This window comes from Sminthopsis crassicaudata, chromosome 6 (genome assembly GCF_048593235.1).
Source record: "Sminthopsis crassicaudata isolate SCR6 chromosome 6, ASM4859323v1, whole genome shotgun sequence".
Taxonomy (NCBI): domain Eukaryota; kingdom Metazoa; phylum Chordata; class Mammalia; order Dasyuromorphia; family Dasyuridae; genus Sminthopsis; species Sminthopsis crassicaudata.
Window position 1 is genome coordinate 7,935,590 of NC_133622.1, and position 18,808 is coordinate 7,954,397.

General features: G+C 43.8%; 1 protein-coding gene across 7 annotated transcripts in view; it reads right to left on the reverse strand.

Annotated features, from left to right (window-relative positions):
- The window catches only part of PROM1 (prominin 1), a 233,347-nt gene that overhangs the window by 118,887 nt on the left and 95,652 nt on the right, over positions 1-18,808 (reverse strand). For 5 of the 7 annotated variants that reach the window (XM_074274792.1, XM_074274794.1, XM_074274793.1 and 2 more), the window contains exon 2: positions 13,560-14,000. In XM_074274792.1, coding sequence (XP_074130893.1) covers positions 13,560-13,782 — 223 coding nt within the window. In that variant the 5' untranslated portion in view covers positions 13,783-14,000. Of the gene's footprint in view, positions 1-13,559; positions 14,001-14,085; positions 14,203-18,808 lie in introns of all 7 variants that reach the window. The other 2 variants (XM_074274791.1, XM_074274790.1) reach the window with 2 other exon arrangements.

Sequence of the window (18,808 nt, forward strand, 5' to 3'; positions counted from 1 at the left end):
GGGACAATTAATAAGTATCTGAGATAGAATTTGAGCCTGTCTCCCTGATTCCAGGTCAACACTTTCCATCTTCTCATGAAATCTCTGCTAATTCCCCCAAGCCTGCTGACCTCCATTGTACACATCTACATGATTCACCAACACTTTTTCTCTGAGAGGGGATCAGAATCACCCCAACAGACCAGGGCATAAAAATAAATACTTGGGAGCCAAGAACCTAACAACAATTTCTTAAGCCTAGTAATTCACTTTCTATGAACACTTGTTATGTAGACCTTTTCTTCCTCTCTTAGTAGCATCCAGGAAGATAACTTTGGCATACTGAAAAATGTCAGTCTTAGGGGCAATAAAGAATAAATATAAATACAGGTGAATATTCCTTAACTCCAGAAGTTAGGATGGGAAAGAGAAAATTCATGAATACTATAGCATCAAATGCAGAAACCCAGATCCATATGGTTCACGGTCCATTATAACCCTCAAGAGTCTTTTTTTCTTGTTTTATTTTAACAAGACCAGGAAAGCTCCTCAATTTACAGAGCTCCTTCTGCTGTGAAATCATATTTATTACTAATCATATTTATGTTTACATGTAGGACTTGGAGGGAAAACTTTCTCAGTCTCCCTGTAATTCACGGGATGTGTCTTAGATTGAATCACCACATGTGGCCCAAAGATCAGACAGAGTAAGCTAACTGGTAGAGGAGTGATTCTGTTATCTCCATAGCAGATTTTAGCCTCAAACCAGTCTGACCTCGGATCCCTTTCTGTGGGGCATGTCCACTGCTGATGACCCTAACACACCATGCTTTTCTGATACCGTGGGCAGCCATGACAGGGAAGCAGCAAACTATAAAATGTATTTGGTTGCTTGGCTCCCAGGCATCCCTGACTACACTCTGCAGAGAAGGGAGGTGAAGGGCCGCGGAGGGCAGCAGGTCTTACGGATCCAGCACAGACCTCGAAAGCCCAGAACCGTGGACCCCAACCTGTATTTGCAATGTGATGTGACATTTTCTATCTACTTGCCATGCACATGGAAACCATTCTTTGGCCATACTCATTCTACTGAGTCAGCTCCTCCTGCCCTCAAACCCTCTGCCCAGTGACCAGTGACAAATGGGATCTCTCAGAAAGTCCCCAAGAGGCCCAGTGCTCCCCAGAGGCTTGCTGTAATTCTTGATTTTCCCTTAGATTTTCTCCAACCACTTCACAATAACAGGTCCATGTTTCTCTTAGCAGAAATATACAGTAGAAGAAAGAACCAAATCTCTGGCTTACCAAAAGGCAAGACCTTCTCAGCAGGATCTACCCAGAAGAGACCAATCACTTTCCACCATATGAATGGGGGGGAAGAGCCTCAGATAGTGGGGGATGCAGAGGGGAATCAGCTCTGCTATACAGTGAGATATCCTCCTAATGAGAGAACTGGATGACTCCTAAGGTCTTTTCCGATTGGAGGGCAACAAGCCCCCAAACTAGATTAGATATGAGTTAATGATGTAACCAAACAGCCCTCACCTCTGCACATTTCCAAGTATCTTACACTCATTTTCTCAGCAATCCTGGGGCCAGGTAAGTAAGACTTAGAAAAATAGCATTTAAATGGCCAATTTCTCAGAAAATCCAATGCTATAGGTGGATTATGATGGAGTTGTACAGTCTGAAAGAACTTGTTAAGAATCAGCCAAGGAGGTTTGGGGGCATCTTAGTCCAGCTCTCTCATTTTAGGAAGAAGAAACTTGAGATTAAATGATTTATCCTGGGTCACGCTGTGCTAAAACTCCAGCCCAGGCCCCCTACCCTTAAGTAATTAGCTAACTTTAGCAGGATTTGAAAGTTTAGCTACTAGGTTTCTGAAGCATTTTGCAATATTATCCCATTTTGTCCTCACAACAATCCTCAGGAGGCAGGTGTTATTATCTTCATTTTGCAGATAAGGAAACTGAGGCAGAGATCAAATATCTTGCCCAAGGAGAGTTGCTAAATTTAGGGGTTGGTTTTGAACTCGCATCTAGGTCCAAGCTCCATCACTCAGTGGTATAGTATTAGAATGTCTATGTTAGAGATGAGGTAGCCAGGACCCGAAGCCCAGGAGGCACAAAGCTGCCTTGGGATGGACGTCCCCTTCAGGACAGCACGTGCCCTGCCCATGGAAGCTGGCAATCAGCTACCCCCCCTCCTCCTTCCCATGGTTTACCCAATACAACTTCCTAGACAGCCGGGCTGGGCGAGTAAACACAAACCAGAATTAAGTCAACAACAAGAGCACCTCGTGTTTATTTACAGGAAGTGACCCTTTGTACAGCACTTTCCCCACACTCACCAGGGGAGAAGTGCTTTCTCCCTCAAAGAGGAGGAAGTTGTGGCCCCAAGTGACCCACTACAGTGATCCTAGGAAGAAGTCCAGGTCTCCATCTGACAATCTACCCAATACACCACGGGCTTGCAAGCAATCTCGGGGGCCAGATCCCTGCCTCCCAGGGGAGCCTAGCAGCCTGCCCAGGCCTGGACTGCCTTCACTGGTCTTTTGTTACATCTATGTGATGAGCACAGAATCCCTGCCTTCCTTCCCTGCAGCCCGCATGCACTCTGTTTGCCCTAGGAAGGCATGTGTGAGATAGATAAAATTCATTCAAAGGAGCTCAATATTTAAAAGCCCACGAGCCAAATAGGAACAGGATTTAGAAGCCCTTTTCTAGAGCTATTTGTTTATTGTTATTCAATCCCTGCCTGGAGTGATGGATTGAAAGCTGGCCGCCCCATAAAAGAACAGTGGAGTTGAAAGTGCATTTACTAAACACTTATGCCCTGGGGACCAGAACAGAACCGAGTCCTTGCTTTAAAGGGGCCCACACTCTAATTAGAAGCAATAACTAAAAGATAATTCATTTATGGGGTAGAGGAGAAAGATCCAGAAATCCTGAGGATGCAGCTGGGGAGGGGGGTGGCCTAGGGGTCCCTTACATCCCCTCTTTGACATAGAAAGTTATGTGACCCTGGGCAAGTCACTTATCAATTTTTCCGGACCATAAATTTCAGGCAGCCAATTAACAAAGCTTGTTAAATGTTTACCATTTTCTTTCTTTCTTTTTTTTTTCTATTTTTTTATTAATTTTTATAATTATAACATTTTCTTTGACAGTACATATGCATAGGTAATTTTTTTTTTTACATTATCCCTTGTACTCCCTTCTGTTCTGAGTTTTTCCCCTCCTTCCCTCCACCCCCTCCCTTAGATGGCAGGCATTCCCATACATACTAAACATCTTATAGTATATCCTAGGTACAATATATATATATATATATATATATATATATATATATATATATATATATATGTGCAAATGGTAATGTGTTTACCATTTTCCAGCCCTGTACTGGACAATAGAGACAGAGAAGTGAAATTGTCCTGTCTATATTGGCAGAAGGAGTCTCCATACTTGATTTTTGAACATGGAAGTCCAGCTTCAGACTCTATCTACCTCTCAGAGTTGTGTGGAGCCAATAAGAAAATGTTTGTAAAATACTCAATGGAATCCTGGGCTGATAATCAGCACTACAAAAGCAACAGCTATTATTATTATGAAGATATACATTTCACTTGTGCATTGATTTTTTCAAAGAAAGCAAAATGTAAGTATTTTTACAATTTCAAATGACCAACTAGCTATCCATTTATCCTCTAGCCACACAAATTACAGAATTTTCCAGGGGTTGAAATACCATGGACATCTTGTCCCATCCATACCCAAAAAAGAATCTTGAAGGCTTCCAGTGAGAACCCAGTATTTCCCCAAGCAGCCCATTCTACTTAGGGATGGAATCCCCAATTGTTAGGAAGCGTTTCCACACCAAGTCTGGATTTGGTCCGATCCAGCGTCCATACATTTCCTCCTCCTCCTATCTCCCAGGGCCCAAAGGAGCAAATACTCCCTCTTGTCCATGGAAATCCTTCTAGCACTTAAAGACCTAACCCTCTGAAGTTACTATCTTCTTTCCTCAAGATCAAACTACCTTCAGTTTGAATTAAGTAATTCTGGATTCATGAGACAAAAATCAAAACGCCAGGTTGAGCATTCCCTAAAGAATTTAGATCATGTGGTCCAAGTACAAGGAGGCATTTTTGGAAGTGAGAATTTATAGACTCAGTGACTGGTTCAAGGTCAATCAGGGGATGGAAGGAATAGAAATTAGCTCCCAAGACTTCAAGCTTGGAAGAATGGTGGTGTAATATTATTGTTCTGTAAGAAATGACCAGCAGGAGGATTTCAGAGAGGCCTGGGGAGACTCACAGGAACTGATGCTGAGGGAAATGAGCAGGACCAGGAGATCGTTGTACACTTCAACAACAATACTGTATGAGGATGTATTCTGATGGATGTGGCCATTTTCAACAATGAGATGAACCAAATTAGTTCCAACAGAGCAGTAATGAACTGAACCAGCTACACCCAGCAAAAGAACTCTGGGAGACGACTATGAACCATTATATAGAATCCCCAATCCCTCTAATTTTGTCCGCTTGTATTTTGGCTAATTGTACACTGTTTCAAAGTCTGATTCTTTTTATCCAGCAAAACAACTGTTTGGACATGTATACCTATATTGTATTTAATTTATACTCTAACATATTTAACATATATTGGTCAACCTGCCATCTGGGGGGAAGGAGGAGGAGGGGAAAATTAAAACAAAAAGTTTGGCAATTGTCAATGTTGTAAAATTACCCATGCATATATCTGGTAAATAAAAATTATTTTAAAAAATGGTGGTGTAAAGGATTAAAACAGGAAATTTGGGCGAGAAAGATGGGAGGAAAAGGAAAGGGGCACAGAGAGATTAGGAAAAACAATGAAGAGTTCAGTCCCGGATTCATCTAATGTAAAGGAGCTCCAAATAGCAATCAAGCTAAAATCAAAATAAAAGACTTCATCCCTGAATTATGAGAATAAGTTGGTTGTGTAAGACTAGGCTATAAATGGTTTCACTGAGGGTTGCCCATTTTGACTTACCAGTTTGTGAAACACCCAATAGAGTACGTGAAGAAGTGGACTGTGGTTTAATAGCCACCTAGGCACATCCTTAATAATCACAACAGATCTTCCCATTTATCTGTGTTGGACTTTTGCAGCTCAGCAGAATAAGTGAGATGAGTAAGTCATCTCCCACGAGATCACTACAGCGCAGTTATCTTATTTATTGAGCTATAAAACCAGGCTGAAAAGGAGACATTTTCCATGTCCACAGTATTTAGGAAGGAAAAGTGAGCCGCAGTATCTTTGAGAAAATTTCTTTCTCCTTTTTGTTGAAAGTGTGACAAGGCACGATTTGAACCCCCGGAGAAAAGTCGTGTTCAGATGTTCAGAAAGACAATTTTGAGGGTTCCCCCCCTCTCCCAAAGAGAAAAATAATGAATGAATGGTTGACAAAAGCTTCAATCATGGTGTTAAGTAGCCTCTGATTGGTTAAGGCAGAGAAATAGGAGGAACCTCATTGTGTTTGGTATCACCCCTGTGAATTTGAAGTTGCAATAATAAAAGTCATATCAGAAGATATTAACAGGGGAGTTGCAAGATAAGGAGTTAGAGAAATGGTTATCAAGGCATCTGCATTCTAAGCCATGGGGTGGTAGCATTTATATAGCTTGAAATAACCTTAGAGATTGAATTCATCCTCAGGATGACGGAGGCCCAATGAAGTTAAGTGAGCGCATGTGTCTCATAGACAGAGTACAAAATCAGATCCCCAAAGTCTAAATTTCAGGGTCTTTTCACTCCCCCACAAGCTGTGTGTGTGCTTAGTAAGAGCCTTGAAATAATTTATCTCACAATTTGCTCCATTGGGCTTCCCTCCATGTACTCACAGCTCCATTTCCTAAACTTAACTGCATCTCTTCCCCCAAAATAGACGAAAAGAGATTGAAAATACAAATGGACTGAAGAATTGCTTAAAGGAATTCATGAGGATAAGAGGTAGGTAGGTCGATTATATTATTAAGCTTTAGAATCTGACCTCAATAAACATTCAATGGAGGTCAGGGTCAGACTCAGGGCTAGGCCAGCTCGGGCCCCCAGCCTTATCTTTGGCCCACCTCCAGTCTGGCCTCGGGCGCATTTCCTTTCACTTTATCTCTTCCCCTAAGTGGGGACTTCCTAAATTAGAAAGTAAATTCCCTGAGGGCAGGGGTGGTTAAAACTTAGCATTTCTACCCCCAATCACTTAGCACATTCAATGCTAATTAAGTGTTTTCTCTCTCCCTTCCCTCCTCTCTCTTTCCTCCCGAAAGCCTTCAGGGAAAAGGAAGATCTCTAACAATTCTGGATGCTCGACTTGGATTCCAAACTCTTTTTAGAAGTCGTTTTTGAGGACCATTTTTTTCTTGTTTTTCTCGGAACTGAGGTCCTAAGAAGCCAAAGCTGTTCTCCCACAGATCTAATCTTTATCTAACTGGGCCCCAGCTGACTACAAGGGGAGGGTGGTTTTCAGAGGGGTCTCAGAAGGGTATGACCCAGTCCATCTTTACAAGTGGGTTCTGGGTAACTAGCAGGACCAGAGGTCACCTTAAACATTTTCCAGGCCACTCGATGGCCTCCACAGTCCCCTTTGTCTCCCAGGAGCTCCAGGAGGCTCATAAACAGCTCAGACTAGTTCAGCAGCCACTTTTAGCCAGAATCTTAGAGAAAGTTCTTAAATGGCTTAGCCCAGGGATTCAGGGCCCACGGGGAGGCCTGAAATCTGTTCAGGATATGAAGCTTCAATATTCTACTCACATGGGGAGGAGTCAGCTCAAGAGCTACGGGAGACCCTGAAATCCCTCTCCCTGCTTTTCACCTTCCATTTTCTGCCTTCATCATCCCCATCATCATCATCATCATCACTCCTATATCTAGTGTTTCTATAGCAGTTTCTAGTGCCAGGCTCTTTGCTAAACTCTCTGCAGCCATTGGCTCTTTTGATCTTCGTACCAACCCTGGGGTATGGATGCTGTTACATACTACCATTGGGAAAACCAAGGCAGACTGAGGTTAAAGACACAACTGCTAAGTTCTCTTACTGGTTAGCGAAGGCTGGATTTCATCTCCTCTTCCTCATCCGCAGCCTCTTCTGTCTCCGCCAGCGCAGCTGGCCCAGCCTCGGAGGGCCCCAGAGAGCACTAACACCCCCGCCTCATCAGCCTGGCCTTGCCTCTCTTGCAGCTGCCGCTTCCCACCCCTCCCTGAGACTGCATCTGTCTCTACAGCAGACAGCTGTGGAGGGCGGGGGGTGAGGGGAGAGGGCCCAGTAGCCACTGCTCCAGTAGAGCCAGGGCTGGACCCTGCCAGGGAAGGGAGGAAGGAAGCTCAGGGGCCGCATTGGATTCCCAAGCCCTACTCCTCACACTACCCGGCTGGGCAGCAATTCTTAGTACTTCAGGGTATCATAGTCCCCTCTTGAAATCTGGAGAAAACCATACTTTTAAATGTATAAAATAAATAAATGTATAAAATAAAATACAATACAAAGGATTAGCTGATTATGTAGAAATGGAGGAGGGAAACAAGAGACAGTTATCTGGAGTCATAGCTCATGAAGACTTCGTCACCGGCACCTAATTTGATAGCATGGCGGCTCTCCAGACTGTCTTGTGCAGAACAGGCTGTTGCTATGTAAACAGTCACCCTGTTTCCGCAGTAACTTACTGTCCTGCTGGAGGGAACATCCCCCACTAGGAAAAGCCTTGCTTTAGGAGTCTGTGTACCCACAACAGAAAGTCGGGGTTCTACCACTGGATGTAGACTGGACTCTCATTCAGGTCAAGTCCAGCAGCATTTCCCCTCTTGCTAAAGTCTTTAACTTAGGTTCAACATGTCAGTTCCCCAAGTACAGCATGAGGGAAAGGCCCGGCTAGACAGCCAGAAGTTCACTGGGGGAAAACCTGGGCTTTGATGGACCCCGGTGGCCTGTGGGCTGCGTCAAGAAAAGTGAGACAACAATCCCTTGCACTTTGCCTACATCACCTCTTCAACAGTCCGGGTCTGCGCACTCTAGTTTAAGAAGTCCATTAGTCTGAATGGAATCCAGACAACGTGAGGGTCAATGGAAAGGCTGGTGAGGTTTAACCGTAGAAAGAAATGGCTTAAGAAGGCAATGGTCGGGGCAGCTGGTGGCGCAGTGGATAGGGCACCGGCCCTGAAGTCAGGAGGACCTGAGTTCAAATGTGATCACAGACACTTAACACTCCCTAGCTGTGTGACCCTGGACAAGTCACTTAATCCCAATTGCTTCAGCAGAAAGGAAAGAAAAAAAAAAGAAAAAGAAAAAGGAAGAAGAAGGTAATGGTCCCTGGAGCTCGATGGAAGGGGCTCCATAGAGAAAGAAATGGCTTAAGAAGGTAATGGTCCTGTTCAAGCAGCCAAGAGATGTTCTTGTGGAAGAAGAATGAGGCTTTTGTGCAGACTCCAGGAGAACCAGGAATGACAGGTTTAGGTTTGATGTCAGGGAAAACTTGGGGAGTCTGAGAGCTGGAAGGGACTCCCCGTTTTGTCCAAACCGAGTCGGACAAGAAAGGAAGCTCCAGGATGGCATTCAGCTCCCGCCTGCTGGCCTCTGAGGAGGGGGGGCCATTTCAGGACAGCTCTGGGCTTCCACTTGCCTCTCTGTAACTTCACCTGTTGCTCCACGTTCTGCCTCTGACCCCAAACTGACCAACAGTAGCCCCTGTTCCACATGGGAGCCCTTGAATTACTTGCCCACAGCTCTCACGTCCCTCAGTCTGCCTCCAAAAGGCTATGAATGTGCTCAGTTTCTTCGAGGAATCCTCACACAAACCAGAGTGAGGGGCAAAGTAAGCTGCCCCCCCCTCCAGCTGTTCCCTTCCACAAACTAGGGCAGCTGGACATGAGCTCAATATCCCAGATGAAGGCTGAGTACCGCAGGAGCGATGATCACCTCCCTATTTCTGCTTTCCAACAAGAACAACTGTCCAGAAACTGCCTGGGCCTCTTGGGGAGGCAGTGGGTCTCCGCCACTCATTGGAGGTCTTCAAGCAAAGGTTCTGGGGCTCTGGTCAGGAACGCGAGGGCTGGTTTGGGCTTTTTGGTACCAGATCAAGGTCCTTCCCATTTCTGGAGCTGTGTGCCTCTGGAACAGTGTTTGGAAAGCACTTGCCAACAACTGTACACAGTGGCTCTGACCACCGACTAGACCTCTGACTAGACTTGAGGATTGATTAGCATGGGGAACTCCCAGTGAAGACAAGCCCTCCCCATGCAGGTCAGGAACTGTTCTGCCAAATTCTCAAAGCCTCTGAAAGTTGTGAGTGCAGCCCCCTGGATAAAGCATCTGCCTCAAAGACTTGGATTCATGAGGCCGGGAACATTACTTAAACAGTTGTCTTCCCAGGGAACTGTTCCAACTGAACTACAGGCTAATTAATGTATAACTAGCTGGTGCGGTGGTTGGGGCACTGGGCTTTGAGTTAGCGAGACCTGAATTTAAATCCAGCTTCATCAACTTCCTACTTATGTGAGTATGAGCAAGGACTTTGACCTCTGCTTCAATTTTCTTGTATGTTAAAGTGGGAATAATAACAGCACCTACTTCCCATATCTGAAAATCTTTGAATACTATAAGTGCTAGTTGTTGTTATTATTAATATAATATCTCATTTAAGTATCATAGCAACCCCAGGAGGTCGGCACTCCAAGCATTATCATCTCCATCTAACAGATAAGGAGGAATCCAAATGATTTGTCCAGTCACAACTAGAAAGAGTGGCAAGATTTGAACCAGTCTTTCAGACTCACTACTTAAATATTAGTTAACCCACTTAAGGAGCCGTCCTTTATTCTCTCCACTCATCCTTTCCCTAGCTAGCTTCCCACCACCACCAAAAAAAAAAAAAAAAAAATAGAGAGAACTCCCATTGCGTCCAGATCATCCTGATCTGGTCACTGGACCCAGATGGTTCTGGAGGGGAAAGTGAGACTGGGGACCTTACCCAGCCCCCTCCCTTGGATGTCACTTCCCTGATGTCATGGTCTTTGAGAACGAGGGACAAAACAATCTTATATCCCAGACACCAAGACCAGTCACTGAGAATACAAGGAAAGAAATGAAAAAGTTCTACTGGGAATTGAATGTAAAATATTAGCACTACTGTCTCTCTACCCAGGTTACTTATACCTTCGGAATCCAATATTTAATGTGCAACAAGAAAATGGGATTTGCACACATAGATTGTATCTAGGTGATACTGTAACACATGTAAAATGTATGGGATTGCCTGTCATCAAGGGGAAGGAGTGGAGGGAGGGAGGGGATAATTTGGAAAAATGAATACAAGGGATAATGTTATAAAAAATTACTCACACATATATATTGTCAAAAATTATAATTATAAAATTAATTTTAAAAAAATGAAAAAGTTCTTACTCTCTAAGAGCCAATAGAAAACAGTGTGATTTCAGTGAGATGTGACTCTACAGTTGGGGAGAAGGCCATTCCAAAATGGCAGAAAAGAGGAATACATCCCCATGGGGGAATGGGAAACAGCCCAAGCACACAAAGGCAAGGGACAAAAGTCTATAGACCAGTTAGGCTGGACAAGAGCTTATGATATAGAAAGAGGCTGGAGGGAGACTAGGCTTAAAATACCAGATAAAAGAGTGGGTATTTTATGCCAGAGGTAATAGTGAGCTACTGAAGCTTATTGAGCATTTTATCCATTTATGCAGCCCTTTCTTTATTACAGGATTCTAGATCCTCCCATCTGTCCTTTAAAGTGTGGTGTACTTGGTGAATATTACATATAAACAAACTTACTAAAATAAAAAAAAAATGGGTCAGGGAAACAAGTTGGTTAAGTGATCACCCTTTCAATAACAGGCTATTTGACACAATCTAGCAATGTTTTTTCCTTCAGTTTTCTAGCCTGCTGCTAAAACATTTGGGACTTCCTTTTTTTGAAACTGGAAGACAAAAATATTGACGAAGATTAAGAAATAAACCGGGCCAGAGCTCACAGATTATATTCAGACTGAAGTTCTTCTGAAGCCCCAGTCTAATTAACAGCAGACTTGAGTTATATACACTCCAGAGTGCATCTAAAGCTTTATGGGCTGCCCAAAGCTGCCTTCTAGCTTGATCACATGCATTGAAAACTAAAAATCAGTACGCTCTTGAAAAACAAATTACAAAGTAGCCTTCCCATTAAAACCAGAGACAGCAAAATGGAACAACATATGGAAAGAAAGATTATGGGATTAGCTAATTACATGATATGCCTAAGAATACTGCACAGGAACCAGTTCTGGGGGAGAGGGGAGGGAGCTCTGCAAAGTTCAAATAAAGTAAATGTATTGTTCTCCATTAGCAAATTCCCAGCATCTTTATTTTCCCCTCAAGAAAGAGATACAAATTACAGAGACCTCGTAGAGCTACAGTTTCTTAATCTACAATATTCACACTTAAGGAAAAAAAAACCCTCAAGAAACTGGAAACTATTCAGAAATAACTTGTTAGCACATAGTGTTTATTATGCATAAACTTCTCTTATTCATAATTTGTTTTCCTTTTCTTCTGATGATTATAGTGCTGTATTGGAATATTAATGTAGTAACAAAGTCTGACTTGTTATCTCTACTTTCTTTAATTAAAAATAGACACTGTGCTCAAAGTGAACCTTTTTCCTAGAACTCTAAATCTTGAATAAGTGAGTGAACAACTTTCATTTCAACGTGTCAGTGGCTAGATACCTTCCGCCTCAACTCATACACTACCTACCCCTGGGGCATGGAATTACGACAAATTTTGTTTAATATCTCTCTCTCTGTCTCTCTTTTTTTCTCTCTATTTCTCTCTCTCTCTCTCTGTCTCTCTCTTTTTCTCTTTCTCTCTCGTGCTCTCTCTGTGTCTTTCTATCTCTTTATTTCTCTCTCTTTCTCTGTCTCTCTTTTCTCTCTCTATTTCTCTATTTCTCTCTCTCTGTCTCTCTCTGTGTCTTTCTCTCTCTGTCTCTTTCTATCTCTTTATTTCTCTCTCTTTCTCTGTCTCTCTTTTCTCTCTCTATTTCTCTCTCTCTGTCTCTCTCTGTGTCTTTCTCTCTCTGTCTCTTTCTATCTCTTTATTTCTCTCTCTTTCTCTGTCTCTCTTTTCTCTCTCTATTTCTCTATTTCTCTCTCTCTGTCTCTCTCTGTGTCTTTCTCTCTCTGTCTCTTTCTATCTCTTTATTTCTCTCTCTTTCTCTGTCTCTCTTTTCTCTCTCTATTTCTCTCTCTCTGTCTCTCTCTGTGTCTTTCTCTCTCTGTCTCTTTCTATCTCTTTATTTCTCTCTCTTTCTCTGTCTCTCTTTTCTCTCTCTATTTCTCTATTTCTCTCTCTCTGTGTCTTTCTCTCTGTGTCTCTTTCTATCTCTTTATTTCTCTCTTTCTCTGTTTCTCTTTTTCTCTCTCTCTCTCCTCTGTCTCTCTCTGTCTCTCTCTGTCTCTCTCTCTCTCTCTCTCTCTCTCTCTCTCTCTCTCTCTCTCTCTCTCTCTCTCTCTCTCTCTCTCTTTTTCTCTTTCTGTCTATATTTCTATTTCTATGGGTCCACTGCCTAGTCAGAGTAGCAGAGAAGTTTGTAAATTAAAAGTGAGGGGAAAAACTGGACTTTCAGTTAAGAAAACCACAATTATTCCATAAAAAAGAACCTCAAATAATAGCTTACTAAGCGTACATGTATACATTCACACTTCTTAAGTACAAGTGGCTGACTTGTTTTATATATTCTTGGACATGGGAATCCCTGCTAATTTAATGAAAAGCTTTCCAAAGCATACATCAATACTCCCCTCAAATTAATCCAAATATTCTGGCAATTCCTCAAATGAAGAGGAAACTGCTTTAAAAATTAAAGCAAACTACGACTATAAGAACACTTTTAAGTTCAATGGAATGGATAGGTCATCTAAAAATAAAAGCAATTTTCTTTGCAAATTCCGTACCTAATCTAACATACTGCTTTCTCACCGGCCATTTTTAATTTATAATCTCATCCCCACAAATATAAATATAAACTACTTTAGGAGGAGAGCATTAAGAAATGGGCCCACCATGATGCAGCAGCTCCTCTGTGCACAAATGAAGTGCGAACGCCCCAAGTGAGCCAGACCGTCCCTTCCCCCACAGCCCAAGCTGTTTACTACTCATAGGGACATGCATCCCATTTACCACTTGAGCGACTAAACAAGCTTAGCCCGGACTCCCCTTGCCCTAAGCAAAATCTAACACTTGATCCATGGAGTTAAATTTTAACCGTCAGGGCCACCACGTTATGGAGTTCATCTTTAATTAAAATGAATTTACTTTACTCGTTTCCACAGCTGAGTTTCTATACGTACACCCCCAAATCAATTTACTCCCTAACGATCATCCAAAGAACCCCTCCCCCCCAGTACAAAAGCCCCATCCTGAGTTTGACATCCTGCTTGTGGTCTAAGACACTTAACCCATTTCAACTCATCTTGCTTTTGTCCATCCTGCTGGGAACGAGTTCTTCTAGATTTCTGACCAAAAAGAGGAAAAGGGGGGTCCCTTACCTTCAGGGAAAGGGTTGGGCTGCACCACAAAAAGGAAGGCTCGCACAATTCGGAACAAAATCTCGATGGGCCCCGAATCCACGTGCATGTTAGTCTCATAGCTCCCAGCAGGCAGGTACCCCAAGTCCAGGGTTCCCGAGGGGGTCCGGTGCACCGCCTGCCCCTCGGACACAGGCCCTCCAAGCAGCGCCAGCAGCAGCGGGAAACACAGGACGCCAGCCATAGTTTAACAAGATTCAGAAAACATGAGGGAGGGACTGGGGGGGCTTGCTCCTGTTTCCGAGGCTGGGAAATGTTTGTGGCAGGTGGCGAGCCGGCTTGCTGGGAAGCAGACCAGTGACATGGGCAGGTGTGTTCATGAGGCTTCCCTGGCGGCTGCTCCTCCTCCTCCCCGGATTAAGCGGGCCTCGGCTTTCCTAGGAGTGAGTCTGGACACCCAGCCTGGCAAAGAGATAAGGGGAAAAAAAGCTTAATACCTCCATCCTCCCCCGGGGAGGCTCTCTGAGGGGAAGGGAAGGCTTCCCACCTAAATTACCGGAAAGCTCAGGCTGCTGCAGGTTAAGGTCAACATGCATAACAATAGCTCCCATTTCCAAAGGCTTCAGTGGGTCCGGTGATTTACAAAGAACCTTCAAAACAATTCCTAGAAACAAGAATCCTGGATTTACAAATGAGGAAACAAAGTCCGGAGCCAAGTAACTCGGGAGGGCGCAGCCAGATCTTGGTGAGTGTGCAAGAAAGGGCGCTAGGATGCTTGCTCGGACAGAGAGAAGCTCCTCTCACCCCCCAAGCTGCCCTCTGCAACAATGGTTTTCCCATTAGGATCTAAGCTCCTGGTAGGTAAGGACTGGCTTGAATCCCCTGCACTTAGCACGGCACCCAGAAGCACTTACTAAACCCTGGCCTTGCTGTCCGAATTGAAGTTAGAAATCAGGCAGGAGTTTGTAGTGCTGATGAGGAAAGGGAGGGGAGGACTGAGATCCTTCAAGATCCTTCATCTGTAAAATGGAGGATGAGCTCTAAAGCTCCTTCCAGCTCTGCCTCTGCCATTCCCGGAGTCTATTGTGGGAACGGGAAGAAGTCAGACAACATGCTCTGGCCGTGCTTTTCTCCCAGGATTCAGCAGGGTCCCTCACTGCAGGCCACAAGGTCCACTCGATTCCTCCCAGAGAGCAGGTAAGTGCTTCCCCTTATTCCTACCTGGCAGTTTCCAAATGCACCTTTTATCTATATTCTAAGTCCTAGGGAATAATGCAGGTCGAAGGAGGGGCTGGCTCTCAGGGGTCCAGAACTGCTCAGGCTGTTCAGGTTTCTGAGGCCTCTTAGCCATTTAAAAGAAAAAAAAAAGGAAGAAAATATAGGGCACACACACAAAAGTAAGCCATAATTAGAATTTATTATTTAGCAAATGCTTTTCTAATCTTTTTTTCCATTGAAATGCCCTAATTATTCAGGGGAAATCTGGCTTTCCTACAATGTCACATTTGATAGTAAGCCTAGTTAAAGCCATTCAAATGTTTACATCCTGGTTTGTAGAACTGAAGGGGATCCCAGAGATTATCCAGTGTCCCCATCAATTTGTGGATGAGGGAAACTGAGGCTACTATTCATACAAGTAGTAAGTGGCAGAGACAGGATTCCACAGTGGCTATATTTGAGGATGGTTTGAAGGGGAGGCCCAGTGATTCTCGTTTTATACCTGAGTCTTCACTCCCCCTGATCAGAAGCATTTTCCCCATTATTCACTGTCACTTCTATATTTTCTCCTTCCTCTTCCTCTCTGCCTCAGTCTTTACACTTGGGAGCATCAACTTAGATTATTACACCCTCCAATCAAAGCTCCTCCTTCCCTAGCTTATCAACCCTAAGTTCCATGAGTTATATCTTCCCATCGAATACAGAGATGCTCATTTCTTTGGTCTGGTCCTACGTGCTCACATCTTCACAATCCATAAGTAAATGGTCTTCCTCTGACCAGGATTTCTTGTCCTTTCCATCTGTCCTTGTGGCTCACTCCTCCTAAAACTACTCTCAGGTCATACCTTCCAGTTAGTCCAACTGTAGCCTGGTTTTCCCAAGCCATCATCCCTGCTCCAGCCTCACTTTCAAAATCTTGAACCCAGCCTATTCAAACCTTTTCAAATCCCTAGTCTGGAATATTGCCCGCTCTTATACACCTTTTCTGCTTCTCTTCCCAGTTTTTAAACAGCCATGGATGAAGTCAGAGTGCTAACCAGATCCATCCACTACAAATTTGTTATCTGATCTCAGTGGTAAATGATGTTTTTCTTTTTTCCTGATCGATTGATTCAATCACACAAACCTCAGGGGTAGTTCTCACCTTTTCTTTCCTCCCCTCTTCCCCCCACTCCCAAATATCCAAATCATTCTTTCTCTCGGCAAAGGATTTTATCTTACACTTCACTGTAAAAAATGAGGCCATCTGTTGAAAGCTCCAATTTTACATTTTAAATCATTTCAACCTCACCCCCCTACTCACACACTTTCCCTCTCCCTCTCCCCTTCTCTGTCTGTTCCTCTTACAGAGGAAGAGGTGGTCCTTTCCTGGACCAATAGCAGTTCATTTAGAGGTGCTTTTGATCCTTTTCTGCCTAAAGACCCTTTGGAACATCCCCTTCCTCTGATTTTTAATCTCCCATTATTCACTGAATCCTCATCTATATTCTTTCAAATTGCTAACAAATATTCCTGGATCTCCATCCTTTAGGGGGAAAAAAAAGACTTTCCTTGGAATTCCCTATTCCTTCAATATTTTTCAGCTGAGAAATCCTAAAGTTTGCCCTGCAGTTATTTATCCTATCTAGGCCCTTTTGATTGGTGTTCAATAAATCTAAAGGCAAGGCTAGAAGATAAAAAAGTTTAATTAGCATAAACTAATGAACAGTTGGTAGATGGCTGGCCAACTCTGCAGAAGAAATATACACACACATATAGGATGTTCCACAGGCTTAGGGGCAGGACTGGGGTCAGAAAGACTCACCTTCCTGAGTTAAAATCTGGCTTTGGACACTTAATAACTATGTGACCTTGGGCAAGCCATTTAATCCTGTTTACCTCAGTTTTCTCAGCCATAAAATGATCTGAGGAAGGAAATGGCAAACCATTCCAGTACCTGCCAAGAAAACCCCAACTGAGGTCATGAAGAGTTGGACATCACTGAAAATGACTGAAATAACACAGCTTTAGGCAGTCAGGATGCTCAGCCATATTCCTGATTTCAGAGGTACAGAAGAGACAGGCTGTCAGGCGATTTAGGGATTAGGAGAATGAGTCATCCTTACTGTCTCCCCATAGGTCCTGTCATCAGATTATCTCGGGAGGTGGGAGGTCTTTAGTTAATCTCATCACCCTAGCCTAGCGGGACCTCTCTTTTGAAACAGAATCAACACTTCCCCATGGGGTCCACTTCCTTGACCTCAGAGTTACTATTTCTGGGGAGATATTTCAAAGGAAGAGAATATAGTTCCCTTAAATTTCCAGCATGGTCCATTTCATCCACATCTTTCTTCCAAAACCTATCTTCCATAAAAGACATCTACACTTTCTAGCTGAGCATTCTCAACTCCCTCTCACTTCTTACTCTCTGGATTCCAAATTCAGGTAACTAAAACCATTTCTTCTGTGGTTTCCAGTGATCTCTTGTCAGAACCTGGCTTCTCCATCCTCATGCTTTGGAACCTCTCAGCAGCTCACAGTATTTCGGATACCCCCTCCTCCTAAGTCAATCTTTTTTTTTTTCCCTAGGCTTTCACGACATTCCCCTCCCTCTCCTGGGTGTCTAGTTTCCCCTAGATCATCATTCATGTCTCATCAGCAGGCACTTCTCTTCTTCTCTTGCCTTTCACCCCCTCTTCTCTCCCTCTCTTGTACCCTGCTTCTCTCCCACCTGCCCCTCTCTTTTTCTATGGGTTAAAGGTCCTCTGAATCCTGAGTCAGGGCTTACTCCTTTGTCCCTCTAAACCCCCAAAGAACTCTTGCCTTTGCCCCCCTGCAGCTTCCCCTCCTAACTTTCCATCATTCAGGCTTGAAAACCCTCATAGTCATCCTCAAATGTAACCTCTCAATCTACAAGTCACTGCCATGTTTTGTGGACACTCACTGCCTCTTGTAGTACAACCTCCCAAGGTTATGGCCCAAGCCCCCTTCCCCAAGGCTTGCTATAGTAGTTTCCTAATTGGTCTCCCTTCTCCAGCCTCTCCCGGTCCAGTCTTTCCTCCACAAAATTGCCAAAGGAAAGTTCCGAGAACCTGAACCTGACTGTGTCACTTGCCTACTCAGCAAGGTCTACAGGCTCCCACTGCTGCCTCAGCCCCCCAAATCTGGACCAGACACTCAATTCTCCTCTGATTAGTGGAATCCCTACTTCAAGGTTCAGCTCCTTCACAGGGCTAATCCTGGCAAATTCCCTACAAAATTACTTTGGATTTTCTTTCTGTGTACTCATCCTCCTCACAAGAAGGGGTAAGAGCTTTGAAAATAGGAGCCTAGCATTCTATGTGCTTAGAACCTGGTAGGTGTTTAATAAATGCAGGATCAGGGTGGAAGAAAGTATTAGAGGCTTTGCTGACAGGTAAACATTACCTCATTTTCAGCAACTGGCAAAAAATAAAATGCGATGTAGAATGCTAAGTCATCCGAGTCATGACCTGCTCAATTAGAAAATCCATGATGTGGAAGGGCAACAGAAACCAGATGCAAAGGCACCTCAGGTGTAGTGCAACCTGTTCAGTTTCAGAAAAGAAAAAGAACCAAAGGATCTCAGGAGAATGATCTGGAATTCATAATGACTTGGAATTCACTCCCAATGCTGATGGTCACAAAGACCTTGGTTTTGGAGGCTTCTTATTACATGACATTATGGTGTTCGATCACTCGGGGGTTTCCCTGAGGAGTATCAGAACTTGCTTTATGTTTTGGGTCTTCCCAGTGAGAAGGTGAGTTCACCTCCTACACAAACAGTCAGGTTAACAAACATTGAATATAGGTGAGGTCACATTTAACCCAACAGAAAATAGGAAGGACATGCACTTCATTCCATAAACAGCCAAACAATTCTCCTCCTCTCTTCTTTGAGCCTCCCCCTTCCACGGGCACCCATCTGATAGCACTACTTGGGAACGCCTCACTTGATAGAATCACCTGGGGAGCGTGCCTCCCAAGTTACCTCCCTTATAGCTCTCCTATGGATTCAAAAAGGGTTTGGTCTTGCCACAAAGCCTGTCCTTGTA